Source organism: Pygocentrus nattereri, chromosome 16, assembly GCF_015220715.1.
Source record: "Pygocentrus nattereri isolate fPygNat1 chromosome 16, fPygNat1.pri, whole genome shotgun sequence".
Lineage (NCBI taxonomy): Eukaryota > Metazoa > Chordata > Actinopteri > Characiformes > Serrasalmidae > Pygocentrus > Pygocentrus nattereri.
Genome location: NC_051226.1, coordinates 1,939,976 through 1,957,253, shown reverse-complemented (window position 1 = coordinate 1,957,253; position 17,278 = coordinate 1,939,976). Strand labels below are relative to the sequence as shown.

The 17,278-nt window shown below is 44.2% G+C and overlaps 1 protein-coding gene across 2 annotated transcripts in view; it reads right to left on the bottom strand.

Moving 5' to 3' along the window:
• The window catches only part of LOC108413784 (gamma-aminobutyric acid receptor subunit beta-2), a 175,372-nt gene that overhangs the window by 68,820 nt on the left and 89,274 nt on the right, over window positions 1-17,278 (bottom strand). For both annotated transcript variants that reach the window (XM_017686446.2, XM_017686447.2), the window contains exon 4: window positions 12,309-12,529. In XM_017686446.2, coding sequence (XP_017541935.1) covers window positions 12,309-12,529 — 221 coding nt within the window. The remainder of the gene's footprint in view (window positions 1-12,308; window positions 12,530-17,278) is intronic.

The window sequence follows — 17,278 nt, the reverse complement described above, 5'->3', positions numbered from 1 at the left end:
CAGCCAACAGCGCCCTGTGACCACTGATGAAGGACTAGAGGATGACCAACACAAACTGTGCAGCAGCAGATGAGCTGTCGTCTCTGACTTTACATCTACAAGGTGGACCAACGAGGTAGGAGTGTCTAATAGAGTGGACAGTGAGTGGACACAGTGTTTAAAAACTCCAGCAGCACTGCTGTCTGATCCACTCATACCAGCACAACACACACCACGACATCAGTGCTACTGCAGTGCTGAGAATGACCCATCACCCAAATAGTACCTGCTCTGTGAGGGTCCATGGGGGTCCTGACCACTGAAGAACAGGGTAACAGAGTATCAGAGAAACAGATGGACTACAGTCTGTAACTGTAGAACTACAGAGAGCAGCTATACAGTAAGTGGAGCTGATAAGATGCTTGCAAATCATTTTGGGCTGTTTCTGTTGGTCCGTTCATCATGAAATTTACACACAATATGAAGAACAACGGACGGAATACAGGCCAAAAAGGCTTTTTCAAATTATAAAAAACGGAAACATATAAAAGAAAACAGACTTACTTTGCTCTTCTTTAAGCTAGAGCCGTTTTCCTCCCATCTCCGCCAGGAAGAGTTTCTTATAAAGGGTCTCTCAGCGTTCAACTGTTTTATGAGGCTGAAGTCGCTTCTTGTTCGAATTTTTCCGTTCCACCTTAAATTCTGACTGAGGTGCCAGAACGTAAATGCAGCACCGTTTAGAGAAGAGAACTGACGTCATCTTCGCAACTTTAGTGTGTGAAAGTCTCTCATTGCAGATTTAACCTAACGGGAAACCGACTGCGCTGCTCACAGATGCATTGCGTGTTCATCCGTCTCCAAATGTCCGTCTTAAATCTCTCTCTTTGCCTTTTCGTAGCTACTAAACAGGCGAGACTCTCTGCATTGCTAGGTCACCTGTGGTCTGCACTCCAGGGGAAAAGGGACCTGGATAAGAGACACTAAGTTGTCACACTAAACTATAATATTTTGGAAACGACAAACACGAGACACCATATTACGTTTCCACCTGTTTTCCGCCTGGTTGTACTTGCCGCCAACCAGAGCAACATCAAGCAAGTGATGTCGAAACGCTCACCCAACTCTTTTAAAACGAATTAAAACGAATACAAACTGAATCGCAAGTTTTATTGCCAAGGATTTGTGTCCGTTCTCGGTCGTTGAGAACCAGGGCTCTTGCGCTATGTGGGACCCTTTAGAGCTGAGATACAGCGTCCAGTCTCGCGACACAGCCCCCCCCGCCCCCGCTCTACAATGAGAGACCAAGACCGAACATGGGCTGCGTGGACTTAGACCACCGCAATCTTAGACCACCGTAACGGCATTTTATCACAGATGAGTGGAAGCAGCGTCTCGTGTGCTCCAAACAAGAGCAGTGAATGTGTTACATGGCCAGCAGACTCCGTTAAAGACTCCATTTCCCAGCATACCGTGGGAAATCATGTGACTTCCCAGCCACAGCTGGAGTCCAGCTCAGACTGCAACTCCCAGGCGTCTCCAGGGAATCATGTGATTTCTGACTCGTATTCGCGCTTGTATCGGCGCTCACAGCCTCCGGGAACTTTAACCTGGTTCACCTGTGTTGTACGTCACATGACTACTTAGCCTTAGTGCGTAAGCCCAGGCTTAGAATAGGATCATTGACTCCCTGTGATTCTACTGAGCGTTTGGAACGATTGCCTTCTCGTATCGTTTGACCTTGGCTTGGACTACCTGTTTCTCGTCTTTTGCCTTTGCCCCTTTGCACCGTCGCCTGGATCTGTGTTTCAACTCTTGGACTGGGTTCCGTTTACGATTTTACCTAATCGCTTATTTGAGATTAAACATGTCTTTTTATGATCTGCAAGCATCTTCTGCAAGTTCTGGTGCCTCGTCACAGAATGAGAGCCTTCCAGTTCACTTGCCACATCACTTCCGTTTGTTTTATTAATAAAAGACATTGGAAGTCAATTCTTTATGGATCATTACAAATACTTTGCTTTAAAAGTACAAAGTCCTCACACAAACTCTGTATAGAAAAAAAAACTGCATTGATAATCATTTTATAATCGCATTGAATCGTAATCGGATTGAATCGTGAGGTGCCTCGAGATGCCCACCCCTATTGGTACATAATACCAACCACTTAGAAAAATCACTGCGACCACCTAACAGCATCGTATCGACGACCACAAATACCACAGCACCCGCCTGAACTTCCTGCAACCACTTTAGAGACCAAAGCAATGGCCTAGCAACACCTTAGTAACCACCTGGAATACTACAGCCACCCCTTCACAACAGCCTAGCAAGAGGAAATGCCTAAGCTGTGCAGACGTTCTGCTTCTTCTACAGATAATGCGCTTTTCTCGTTAATAATTGCGCACAGAGGCTTGTCAAATCTGCCTGGTGGGCTCGACGCTGTTGGGTAATCAATTATTCTGATACCTTTTGTGGTATAAATCTGGAGTAAACCCGTCCCGCAAGGCTGAACCAACAGAATGGGTTACAAACTCAACGTTCAACGTCTCTTCCAGCATTTCTGATTCTATACTGCTCTAATTCAATTATCATCACTGATTTATAAGCCACTTGATCTTTGATTGATCGTGTCATCTCACTGATGCGGTCTTTCAGCTCAGTTGCACAGTTCGTCTAATGTGGAGCTAATTAGACTATAATTAGCTATACATACAGTTCATATCTCAGTCTAATTAGGAGACGCTCTCATGCATATTTATGCAATCAAGCGCAGTCGCATATAATAGCTCGAGACGTACAACGGCGAACGGCGTCAACTGAACTTGCAAGACTTCGTTTCTCATTCGAGGGACGAGAGGAAGCATCTTATTGGTCTTAATCTCTCTTAGCCGAGGCTTCCTCAAGCTCAGGGTCAGAGCGTTGTGGCCACAAGGTTTGCAGGGAAGTTCGTTGCGGTGTGATGAAACGGGTTTCCTGACTTTAGGGATTCACACAAGTTTCGGCCACTGAAACGTGGCACTTTCCGTTCTTTTGTCCAAACAGAAAAAAGGCAGTATTTTCACATACAGGGAGCCAAAAAAGGTATAAAATGTGGACTGTACAAACGTTGTGAGATGTTTTATATCATATGCTTTATGTTAAAATTGGCAATACTAATAATTCGTGCACTGATTTGTAGAAAATGCCATATTTACATCTGTTCCCTGTAGAGACGAGTCAACATCACCCACGAATGAAAAACATGCCGTACGACTGCATGTGTTCTGGTAGATATCATCACATGTATTACTGTTATTTTTACATTAGCACTTAAATGCTGTTCCTTCAGCTGTGAGTAAAGCGACCCTTGTTACTTAGCAACCAGAGTGATGCAGGTACTGTAGTGAAGAAAGGAGCGGGATGCTCTTCAGTCAGTAAGCCTGTGTGGTCAGAATGAGCTGTTGTATAAAAATGACTTTAATGCGATACCAACAAAATGACGAGTGATTCTAAAGACCCCTTCGCTTAAACTCTGGGGTGGGGCACGTTCCCCAAATCATGCCCTGTTTTAATTGACAGTTTGGCCCGGTTTGACCAAACCTCCTTCTTCCGAAACCCTGTGCTCTGACCTTAAACATCTCTAAGCTCTCTGGGGAGCCGTTCCTCAGCCATGAGCTCCAGCGCATTGCCAGGATCCCAGGGCGCCTCTGGAGGTCAGGGTCCCTGCACAGAGCAGATGGGTCCTGCCTGGCACCATTTTCATACACAGTCCAGCCCTGTCCATATGGCTAACAGCCCTTGTTTTAGCTTCCGCATGCTACTTACCACTCTATCTGTGAATAACTGCAGCAATGAAGCTCCATATTCACCCATATGGTGCAGTTATAAAAGTATTATGCAATTATTGAACATATGTCTACACATTTTCCCCTATTTTAAGCAAAAAAACTGCAAACAGTACCTGCTCTGTGAGGGTCCATGGGGGTACTGACCACTGAAGAACAGGGTAACAGAGTATCAGAGAAACAGATGGACTACAGTCTGTAACTGTAGAACTACAGAGTGCAGCTATACAGTAAGTGGAGCTGATAAAGTGGACAGTGAGGGTAGAAACAAGGAGGTGGTCATGATGTTCTGCCTGACCGGTGTATTTTTGGCAGTGTGCACACTTAATAATAATAATAATAATAATAATAATAATAATAACAACAACAACAACAACAACAACAACAACAGTTCCAGGGTGTTGCAGGCGAAATCGGGATGATTTAGACAAAGTTTTGTGGGTTCAATAGGCTTCGATGATGCCGGTGAAGCGAGTGAACGCAGCGAAGCCGGGCTTTATATCACTTTCGCTTATTGAGCAGAGGCTTGGGAACCTGCCAGCGGGGCGCGCTGTGGTTCCTCTCCATTGCCCTCATCTACAGCAAGAGACCAATTTACCACTTGGTTAAACACTTAGAAATCAAGAGGCCACATCACCTGGAGCAGGTGGAGAGCAGACCAGGTAGAGAGAGCAGCAGACTTTATCATGCAGTGTGATCCCAGCGTGGCTTCGAGTGGATAACATTACCTGATGTTTTTCTGTCCCGTTGGGTATTCGTGAAAAAGTTCGGACACAGATCACAAATCAAACACAGATGGGTGTCTAGAAATCTGGTTTGGTGACACGATGGCACAAGGATCATTCTACAAAACTGTCTCACAGTCAGAGTCTTCAGTACAAATATAGACCTTTTATTGACCATCCAGAACCACCAGAGAACCTACACGAGTCTTCTGAGTTCATATGGAATGTTGATGATGGAAAATCTGGAATAATAAATTTTTTGGGGGATTTTTTTTGCCTCAGCATGTATCCCTCCACCATGAATCTTCTCAAAACTATCATAAAACAATGTTTTAGAAATCAGGCAGCGTCTCCATAACTTGATAAGTTTATCTAGTTTCCCACCCAACCACTCTAAAGGACTTTGTTTGACCACTTTAAGGTCACCCAGCATCATTAGGTTCAATTTCCATAGAAAAGTACTGACTAATAGAATGGGCACCTGCACATGCGCCACCACCAATGCCAAGCGTGGGCTAGAGGGGTACTAAGCCCCCCAGCACTGAGCTGTGGAGCAGTGGAACTGTGTTCTCTGGAGTGATGGTGCTCCATCCAACACCTCTGGGATGAGTTGGAGATCCAGAACTGACCATCCAACATCAGTACCTGACCTCACTAAACACAGTCTGATCTTTTCAGATCCGACCTGAGCCACTTTCATATGTATGACATCATAAAACTACCATCATAAAACAGCATCTCGGTCACCAGGCAGTGAATTCAGAACCAGTTCATGTAGGAACTTTCTGTGAGGAGCTTTTAGAGGGACGTCTGGTTCCCATCACCACCACTGTGAGCAGCTCTGACTCAGCTCTGAACTGCTCCGATTACAACTTGACCACAGCTTTTCTTCCCTCGTCGCACCTTTTCAGAACTGTGTGACAGCGATACAATCAAACGTCCAGCAGAAGCAGAAACTCATCATTGAATGTTTGAGATGGTTTGGTGTGAAACGGTCCAGACGTCTTTACAGTGGTGTTGATGGGAACCAGGCGTCGCCATGACTACAACACAGACATAGACACTTTATTTACCATCCAGAACCACCAGAGAACCTACACGAGTCTTGTGAGTTCATATGGAATGTTGATGATGGAAAACAGTGGAAAATCTGGAATAATGAGTTTTCTTTGGGGACTATTTTGCCGCACAGCGCCCTGCATGTCTCCCTCCACCATGAATGGAGTTTAAGGCCAAAACTATCATCATTTAACTATGCAGGGATTAAAAAAATCAGTATAACTCCTTTTTAAGACTGAGGCTCTGCTGTTCGCTGTGGTGTGACCACTGACCTTTAATGTTACTGAGAGCCTAACCAAAGTGCTGCTATCACATCCATACACAGTTTATTCTACTGAACTGGTTCAAACACATTTGGGATTTTAGACTAAGACCATTCTGAGTGACCCTGAAGCTTAATTAAGTTTATTTTATTAAAATTAATGATTGATCGACCCATTTTGTCACCAAAAACAATCCCTCCCCTACCACATTTCACCAAATGTTTCGTGACCGTTCCCGTGACGATTTCAGCTGTTTTTGAGCTCGAGAACTGGCTGCGCTGAGTAAACGTGGTTTCAGTCCTGCCGTTCATTTCAACTGATTTCCTGTCCTCTTATTTATCATTTTGTCTGGCCTCTCTCTGAAGTGGCAATTACAAACTCTGCTGTTGTTCCGCTGAGCGGAGTCGAGTGCCCTTGAACGAGTGAATTGAATATCAGAATATCACTCGCCCCGGAGAGTTAAATCTGCCACCAGGAGACGCCATGAATGTCACTGAGAAACAGTATAAACACACAAGCTTGACGCAGGACAGAAAAACACGCCGTGTTTGTTTTACGCTCAACCGTTACAAAACTGCAGGGTGAGTTTAGCAGCTCGATGGGAAAGAAATTAACTGGGCATTTGAATATTCATAATGTGTTTGTACACAGCGGCAGCGTCGCTTATCGCTGACTTTAGTCACGCTGAATATAATTAGAGATTTGCAGATGGAAGGCGAGATACGCGCTCACGAGTTCTGCATAATCTCCAACACGGCCCGAAAGCCAGAGGAAATGAAGTCTGTGTTACCTCTCCCTACACTGCAGAGGAGTGGCTTGTCTGTCTGTCTGTCTGTCTGTCTGTGTCTCTCTCTCTCTCTCTCTCTCCTAACTATATTACAAGTACTGAGACATGACTGAGGTTCTAGATTCACTACATGGCAAAACGTACATGAACACCCCTCCTAATTATTGAGTTCAGGTGTGTCAGACACACTCACTGCTAACAGGTGGATAAAATCAAGCACATAGCCTTGCAGTCTCCCTAGACAAACACTGGCAGTAGAGGGTCGTCCTGTATATTTGCCCTGCTAGAGCTGCCCCTGACAACTGTAAGTGCTACTATTGTGAAATGGAAATGTCTGGGAGCCACAACAGCTCAGCCACGAAGCGGTAGACCACGCAAACTCACAGAGTGGGGTAAAAATCTCTCACTACAGAGCTCCAAACTGCCTCTGGAAGTAACACCACCACAAGAACTGAACGTCAGGAGCTTCATGAAATGGGTCTCCATGGCTGAGCAGCTGCACACAAGCCTAAGATCACTATGCGCAATGCCAAGTGTCGGCTGGAGGGGTGTAAAGTGTCACCACTGGACTCTGGAGCAGTGGGAATGTGTTCTCTGGAGTGATGAATCAGCTTCATTATCTATCAGTCTGATGATGAATCTGGGTTTGATGGATGTCAGAAGAAGGTTACCTGCCAGAACAGTGCCAGCAGTAAAGTTTGGTGGAGGAGGGATGATGGGCTGGAGCTGTTTCTCAGGGTTTGGGCCACTCCAAAATAATGATCTACTACTTTACACGTCACACTTAACTAGTTAAGAACTTAAGGTTCTACAAAAAGTGTCTCGTTTCTTAGTTCTCTCGCTCTCTAATCATCTCCTGTTTGGTTTCTCTCACTCTGGATTTAATAATAATAATAATAATAATAATAATAATAATAATAATAATAATAATAATAATAATAATAATAATAATAATAATAATAATAATAATAATAATATTCTGCACTCTGTTTATGTTCTCCACTCGTTTATTCTCGTCTTCTGTATCTAGCACATGTTCACACAAAGCGATGGCACTGTTTGTCCGTCCTCTTCACTGTTACCCAAATACCATCTGACTGACTCTCAGCCTGTGGTTGTCTCTAAACAGCGTAATAAGGCAGGAGTCAGACGTTACTGACGTTAATATGAACGAGGTGATGACACTTGCGCGTGGTGTTCGACTGTCCTGAGTAAGAACAAGCTTGTTTCGCTTAATCACTGTGACGCTCGTCACACCTCTTCTTCCCTCGTAACACATTTTCAGAACTGTGTGACAGCGACACAATCCAGAACATCTCCAGCAGAAGCAGAAACTCATCATTAATGCACATTTTCTGCATAACTGAGTGTTTGAGATGTAATTCAGACGTCTTTACAGTGGTGATGATGGGAACCAGGCGTCGCCATGACTACAACACAGATATAGACACTTTATTTACCATCCAGAACCACCAGAGAACCTGTGATGGAGCTTTTAGAGGTAGACGTCTGGTTCCTATCACTACCACTGAACGATTCTGACTTGGCAAGTTTTTCTAGAACAGAGTTTCACACCAAACCGCTCTGTTTACATCTTAACTGATTAATTATGCTGGAATTAAAATAAAAAAAAATCTGTGTAATTCTTTAAGACTGAGTTTCTACTGTTCGCTGTGGTTTGAGAGGTGTGACTGTAGATCTGTGATGGTGCCAGATCAGTGCACGGTATTTAGATGATTCTACTGAACTGGTTTAAACTCAGAGCTGAAACACATTTGGGACTTTTAACTGATCTTGGATTTTAGACTAAAACCCTTTTGCTCTGAGCGACTCTGAGCGACTCTAAACCTTATGTTGATTTTATTAAAACTAAATGACTGAACGTTTCATTTCGTCACTGCCAAATCAATCATAACTCTACCAAACTTCACCAAATGGTTCAGCAGTGACTGTTTCAGTGACAATTCTGCTCAAAATTCGCTAAAACTCTGAAACGCTACGCAGTACATTTCAGTGTTAATGGTGCTTTTACAGATTTGCGAATTCAGCAGCTCATGAGCCAGTGGTTGCCCTCGCAGATGGAGTTTGGAGTGGAGCAACAGGTGTGAATCCTTGTGACGAGCCTGGTCTGTATGTGTTTGAAGTGTCACAATTACACCAATTGAAAAGAACATAATGTGAAATGGAGAAAATAGAGCCTCGCTGTGGCGCCCCGGGCCCTGATGACGGCTGCGAGAGCCGGCAGGAAGGCGGGGCCTGAACTTCGAGGAGTGAGGGGGCACTGCGAGTGAGTGTTGGGAGGGAGGGCAAAGCCCAAGCTTTGCTGAGGGGAGCGAGCGATGGCAGGAGGAGGAAGACGGCAAAGCCAGCACAAAGGCATGGAGGGAGTACCGAACTCGGCTGTCCTCGCCGGAGTTCGGGCCCCAGCTTCCTGCCAGCTCCCACAGCTGCCATCGGGGCCCGGTAGAGTGACCAGACATAGTAGAGTGACCAGATTGTCTTGTGTGATCACATCTATTGTGATGCTGTTTCATAACCAGGCCTGACTGGATCACTGGATCGTTTCCTTTAACACCGTTTCTAGTCTTAAATTGCTCTTCTCAACTTTCGTGAAACGTTGCATAATTTTCAGAATGAGCGTGTGTTTACTAAACAATAACGATAAAGTCTGAGTAAACAAATTTCTACTGTACAAACTGGCTCAAACTGGATTTACAAACCACCGCTTTTTGTTTTTATTTGCATAATAAATTTGCAAGACAAGCATCAGGACTTTTCTCTGTCCTGGAGTCCAGGAGGTGGAACGAGCTCCTCATGGCCTTCAAACTCAGCCTGGAGACCGTCTCTTTATACAGCACTTAAGTGAGCACTGAGTTAAGCACTTATTGAAATGTATCACCCTGTGCTGTTTAATCCTGCTCTGCGCTGAGCTCAGGGCTGACTCTCTAAACTATTTCTAACCTGCAAAGATACTTTCTCTGAATCGACAACACAGCAATTTCGGGAAGTCGCTCTGGATAAGAGCGTCAGCTAAAAGCTGTGAGTGTAAATTAAATTATAGCCATTTAAGCAATTATTGAACATTGCTGACTGACTATCTATGCAGTACTGTGAATTAATGCAGTTATTTGCTTATTCAACATAAAATACTGCATTAATAGTGATTTATGTTTTTTAATGTTAACAGATACATGAGTTAATGTTAATCAACACTCAAAATTCTACCCCAAGTCCAAAAGAAGTTGGGACGCTGTGTAAAACGTAAATAAACACAGAATGCAATGATTTGCAAATCTCAGACCCATATTTTACTCACAATAGAGCGTAGAATACTTATCATTTCATGAAAAACCTGAACTCGTTTAGAAATTAATGACGTTTCACATACTGCCCCGACTTTTTTGGAATTGTGTTCTGTAATTATATACAGTAAGCAACAAATTACATAATTAAATACATTTATATTTCTAAAATGACCAAAGCTCAGGTCAACGCGAGTAGCCAGCCAGTCTGAAATCGCTGTTCTTCACCACTGAGATGTGAGATTAGCTCAGACTTCCACACACTAATAACTGATAGCTTTACAGCCTCGGAGATGACGGCGCTTCTGCCTGGAGCAATTAAAAATCGATGAATCACCCAGTGAAACAATGGGCTAATCGCTCCAGAGGAGGGGATATTAACGGTTACATAACTTCAGCCACACAAGCAGCGCCAACCAACCGAGCACTAATGCGTGCCAACGTCCAGCACGCTAACACAGTGAGAGAGGGAAGTGCGGAGGGGTCAGATAGACGGGTCTGACTGCACGCCCCCTGCAGCAGCTCCAAATCCGTATACAGCCCACCGCTGGATCCGTGCGGAGCTAATCACGGGCTGGGGGTGAAATGGCGCTGCAGTAACGCGCTCATTAGGAGCTTCGCCATCAATAACACATTCAGAACAGATGGAGTCGGAACAGGAAGCTGGGGCTGAAGATGCTGCGTGCTGGAAACTGATAAAAGCTGAAGGACTGATTTAATTACATACAGTTCCTGCTGTGAGAAGATATCAAGTCATATAGACCAACTGACTTTCAGAAGAGAGGGAGAGAGTTCTCTCTTTAGTTTATAAAGCCCCCTTCATAGATAGGAAGCCTCTTCTCGGAGATTCACCAACCTGTGAAAAACTGTGGAACAACTTCAGAAATATATTCCTCACTGTAAAACTGAAGACTTTGGATTTTCCACCATCTACAGTACATATCAAAAAACTCAAGGGACAAGGACGATATTGGATGCTCGTGATCTTCGGGCCCTCAGGCAGCACTGCATTAAAAACAGGCCTGATTCTGTACTGAAATCACTGCATGAGCTCAGAAATCACTGTCTGTTCGCCGTACAATCCACACATGCAAGTTAAAGCTGTATCATGCAAAGAAGAAGCCAAATGTCATCACGATCCGGAAACGCTGCCGTCTTCTCTGGGCCAAAGCTTATTTTAAATGGACGGAGTCTAAATGGAAAACTGTTCCGTGGTCAAATTTGTTTTGGAGACCATGGACGCCGTGTCCTGCAGACTCGAGAGGAGAGGGACCATCCAGCTTCTTATCAGCGCACTGTTCAGAAGCATCTCTGATGGTCTGGGGCTGCATTAGTGTCTATGGCCTGGGCAGCTTACACACCTGGAAAGGCTCCATCAGTGCTGAACAGTATGTAGAGGCTTTAGAGCAGCACATGCTCCCATCCAGGCAGCGCCTCTTTCAGGGAAGGCCCAGCATATTTCAGCAAGACAATGAACCACATACTGCATCATCACAACAGCACGGCTTCACAGAAGAAGAGTCCAGGGGCTGACCTGACCTGACCTGACCTGACTGCAGTCCAGACCTTTCACTAACAGAGAACATTCGGCACATCATGAAATGACAAATCCAGCAAAGAAGACCCAGAATTGAGCAGCTGGAATCCCACATCAGACAGGAATGGGACAACATTCCTCTCCCAAAACTCCAGCAACTGGTCTCCTCACTTCCCAGACGTTTACAGACTGCTGTTGAAGAAGAGGAGATGCCACACAACGATAGACACGACCCTGTCCCGACTTTCTAGAGACACGTTGCTGCCACCAAGTTCTAAATGAGTTAATGTTTTTCATGAAGTGGTAAAATGTCTCACTTTCAGCATCTGATATGGGTTCTATGTTCTACTGTGAGGTTTGCAGATCATTACATTCTAGTCTAATTTGCATTGAACACAGCGTCCCAACTGTTTTGGAATTGGGCTTGTAAAAACAACAGTTGCTAATGTAGCACATCATGTGATGTTCGTGTTACTTAATGTTAGTTTGTCAACACTTTTTAAACTATGATGAACTGTTTAAATGAAGCTGCAGCCTGAAGAGCTCTAATGTTGATCTACTGAGTTTATTCCATCACTTATTTTTCCTTGATCATTGCTGTAGCTCTTAATGAGTAGCCTTAAAACAAACAAACAAACAAACAAACAAACAAACAAACAAACAAACAAACAAACAAACAAACAAACAAACCATTTTTTTTCCTGTGGTGGTAGCTTTGCTCAAAGGAACCTCAGTTTGTCAGAATATTGCCCAAAGCTTTACTGTTACACATCTACAGACCACGATTCAGCCATTAAATCTATTAGTTGATTAGTTAAAGCCAAATCCGTACCTGAGTCCGTATAGCACTGTGCCGTCCGGATGCAGCCGGATCATTCTGTTCTTCACCGTTACTCCATGAACGAAGGATTTCTTGTCGTTTAGGAAATACGTGTCCGGAACCCACAGCTGATCCGCCACCCGGTTATCCAGGGTTAAATTCAGAGGAATTTCGGAATACGACAGACGCTTGTCCCGCCAAGCTTGCTGGAAATACATCGTCAACGTGTAATCCTGGAAGAGAACACAAGGATATAAAAAGGTCAGAAGTCTCGATAAACGGAAAGAAATGAGGTGCGTTAGTTCTGCTGAGAATTTTCTAGGATTTTCTGCACCACCTTTCAGACTCACTTCAATATCAGATGAAGATTAAAGCAGAAGAACGTCAGGTGAAGACAGTCCAAATGGAAGATCTTGTGATCTTAGACTCATGTGCTGCTGCTCCAAAGCAGCCCATTCTATTAGTCAGTACTTTATATACAGACCCTCAAAGTGAAACTTAACCTAAACAGAGCGGTTCTAAGCGGTTCAGGGTGAAACGCTCTGTTCTAGATAATCTTACCGAGTCAGAGCTGCTCACAGTGGTGGTGATGGGAACCAGACGTCCCTCTAAAAGCTCCTACAGAAAGTTCCTACATGAACTGGTTCTGAATTCACTGCCTGATGACTGAGACGCTGTTTTATGAGAGTTTAGAGAACTTCAACTCCATTCATGGTGGAGGGAGACATGCAGGGCGCTGTGCAGCAAAATAGTCCCCAAAGAAAACTCATTATTCCAGATTTTCCACTGTTTTCCATCATCAACATTCCATATAAGCTCAGAAGACTCGTGTAGGTTCTCTGGAGGTTCTGGATGGTAAATAAAGTGTCTATATCTGTGTTGTAGTCATGGCGACGCCTGGTTCCCATCACCACCACTGTGAAGACGTCTCAACCGTTTCACACCAAACCCTCTGAACCTCTGGGTACGTCTCATTAATTTGAATGGAAATCTGGGAAAGGTTGGTGGAATTCCCTTTTAAAGCAGCTGAATTCACTAATTAGAAGGCAGTCTGGACACTACTGGACACATCTACAGGGAGGGGGGCCTTGAAATGGAAGAAAGCATGGTGTCAGATGTGTTGTGGATGTTCTGGACACGGGGTTGTAGTAAGGGCAGGCGTGTGCATGGACATGTCTGTATTTAAAGAACTGAACCGCTGCCCTTTTAACACGTGCCCTGGTTGTGTCCGCCGCAGCCCCTGCAGGACGGCTCTGCTGATCGTTATGTAATACAGCGTGTCTCTGATGCTCTCGCTCTCGTGCCCAACACCACGTGCAAAAACACCACGAGATTCTTCCCTAACTGGTCTGAGGGAGTAAAATATTCAGCAGTAACGCAGGCTGTTCAATCCCAGAGAATAAACGAGAACGCAAACGTGGACTGGAGAGTTTCCGAGTGGCTGTGTGGCGTAGATTAGTTTGAGGGCAGCTATTAGCAGAGTTAGAAGCAGCTGGAGTTCTGTTGTCCTAAAAGCCTCCATGCAGAAAGGCTTTTTAAATGATGCTGGTCTTTATTTTGGCATTTTTAAAGGAACATTTTGGTTAAAACGGACGGTTTAATCTGTTGTAAACATTAGCCTTGGGCCAATAATTGATACTATGGAATACTGTGATAGTTTGCATCATTTGCATAATGCAAATTAGCATTCGCTCATGTGCCGTGTGATCACTTCAAACGGCTTTACCTTTTAACCGTTCTGTACATTGATAGTATAGGGAAATCTGACCATCACGCCTATAGGAGCTTGCTGGACGTCCCATTCCAAAATCATGGGCATTAATATGAAGCCACCTTTGCAGCTCTAACAGCCTCCACTCTTCTAAGAAGTTTCCACAGCATTTTGAGATTTTGCAATGGAAACTGGTGTCCATTCAATCAAATGAGCATTTGTGAGGTGTTGGTCAGAGGTGTTCAGTGGGGCTGAGGTCAGGGCTCTGTGAGGGCCACTGGAGTTCCTCCACACCAAACTGGTCACTCCATGTGAAGTGATGTGGAGCTGCTTTGGGCTCAGAGTCTCAGTCCTGCTGGAACAGGAAAGGCTCTTCCCCAAATTGCTGACCAAGCTGGAAGCTTGACTGTGTAAAATATCTTTGTGCTGTAGCATCAACATCACCCTCCACTGGAACTGAGAGCCCAAATCCTGAGAAACAGCCACAGCCCATTATACCCCCCCCCCACCAAACTTTACTGCTGGCACTGTGCGTTCCGGTAGGTAACGTTCTCCTGACATCCACCAAACCCAGATTCATCATCAGACTGACAGATAGAGAAGCTGATTCATCACTACAGGGAAAACGTTCCCACAGCTCCAGAGTCAAGTGGAGGCGCTTTACACCCCTCCAGCCGACGCTTGGCATTGCGCATAGTGAACTTAGGCTTGTGTGCAACTGCTCAGCCATGGAGACCCATTTCAAGAAGCTCCCAGCACAGTCTGTTTCGCTGATGTTGCTTCCAGAGGCAGTTTGGAGCTCTGCAGTGAGAGGATAGACACTGGGCATTTCCGCACTTGGCAGCCCACTTTGCGAGCTTGCGTGGTCTAACGCTTCACGGCTGAGCTGTTGCTGCTAAAAGACGCTTCCATTTCACAATAATAACACTTAGTTGACAAGGGCAGATCTAGCAGGACAAATTTCACAAACTGGCAGAGGTGACATCATTAAAAGTAACTGAGCTCTTAAGTACGACTCATTCTACTGCCAGTGGTTGTCTACGGAGACCGCATGGCTGCGTGCTTGATTTCGTGTAGTGTAGACGGTTTGCATACTGTGAGCACCACAAGGGAAGAATATAATGCAGATTTTCACTCTGTGCATTTTAGTCTGTACCGTGGAGAAGATTGTGATGGAGTTTGTTTCATTTGTATATAGTCCAGCATTTTTTTGCCAATCTAAAGTACATTCTGTACACATTGTGGTTCAGAGTCTATCGCAGAAATCAAGAGAATCTAGAGGGAATCACTGTTTTCCTTGACTGAGGAGTTACATTAATGAAAGCTTGTGAGATTTATTAGCCTGTAGCTCTGCAAGCAGTCAGGATTGGGTGACACCACAGCGATTCCCAATGGCTACACACTGTATTTACATAATGCAACACAACTTCACAGCTTTAACTTCAATATTTCTCAGTAATGCTAATCCTGGTGGGTTTGTTCCCAACTTTCGACATTTGGACTAATTGTGTATATCAGCTGTAGCATTGGCATCGGCATGAAAACCACTGTTTTAAACTGTTGTTTAAAACAAACAGATCCAGCAATACTAAGGAGGCAGAGGCCCAATCAGGGTTAAACTACGCTGGAATGATCCGGAACGACGTTCAACCAACCCCCTGTAACTTAAAAGCCGTGTTGCGCTGAGAAAACCATACAAGCTGAGAGATGCAGCCTAACAACAAATCACATTAAACTAGTTTTGGGCTATGCTGTAGAATACACTTAGCCCTCTACTGCACAATGTTGCCTCAGGGCAACAAACTCATTTTCCTCACTTTACAATGTTACACATTTAAAAAACAAGTTTAAGAGTTTAAGTTAGTCAATACAGAGCCTGTGCTTGGTCATAGTATCTCTTGCTGGGCACATTGACCTCTTTTTAATGCTTAGTATCAGTTATTTTTGTTATTAGAATCGCAGAAATGGGTTGGTAGCATGGATGCGACACGGCATGACAGTGGAACGGATGTAGCCAGTCACAGCCAAGTCTCAGCACTTCAGGGAACACAGCTCTAGATCATTTCTTCCCATTGTTGCACAATGTTGCCTCAAGGCAACACACTCCAAAAGGACCCCTACACAGATGTGTTTTGTGTTTAAAAGTTTTTGAATCTAATAAATATGGATAAGAGCGTCAGCCAGAATGCCATGGATGGATGGATGGATGGATGGATGGATGGATGGATGGATGGATGGATGGATGGATGGATGGATGGATGGATGGATGGATGGATGGATGGATGGATGGATGGATGGATGGATGGATGGATGGATGGATGGATGGATGGATGGATGGATAGATAGAGACATCCACTAGAGGGTTAAATATAACTTACACAGCTTTCAATCTTTGGGCTACACAGCCATTTATTTTTACAGTACTTTTCCACGAATTATTCAGTATCTGCATGAAATAAATCTACATTTTTATTGTATTTTTTTTTTGTAAAAGCCCCTCAAATGAACAGAACGTGTGTTTTCTGATCTCCACATTTCACTATACGCTCACAATTTAAGTCCAAAAATCTGCGCCGCTCTTTGTGTTGTTCTCTAAAAGTGATGTTTCCAGAGCAGATCACTGAAGAGACGCCGTCTGTTTATAGTTTAGAGCCCAGATTTGGGGAAAAACGGCTCGACTTTCAGTAGAAAAACAAAGTTCAGCTTCTTTTATTATAAGGGTTTAAAATGACGTCACCGTCTATTAGACTGGAGAGAAGAGCTACAGCCTCACACGACGCCCAGCTTCTGAATGGAGCTTATGGAATATGAACGTTATGGAGAACATGACCGAGTGCGGTTTGGACCCACCGGTGGTCTCAAGGAGTTGAAGAGGCTACATTTAAAAAGATGAATCGTTTTTATATTGAAATCACAAAATCAGCAATTAAAACTAAATCATTTTAATCTACATCAAAAACCATCTTAAAAACTTTAAGAGGAAAACCAATCAGAGGGAACCAAACCTCCAACGTACTGGCGGTCCAGCGCACTACATCCAGAGGTCTCAAGCCAGAAAAGGTCGATACTTTGGTTTTCCTGGGGAAAAAAAAGGCCTTAACTTCAATGAATAGATGATAATCGCGAATTAAATCTCATTTGCAATATATTAGTTAGAAAAGTCAGAATTAGATATTTTATGGACTGGCGACCTGTCCAGGGTGTATCCTGCCTTCCGCCTGATGACCGCTGGAATAGTCTCCAGCACCCCCCCTGCCACCCTGATGGAGAA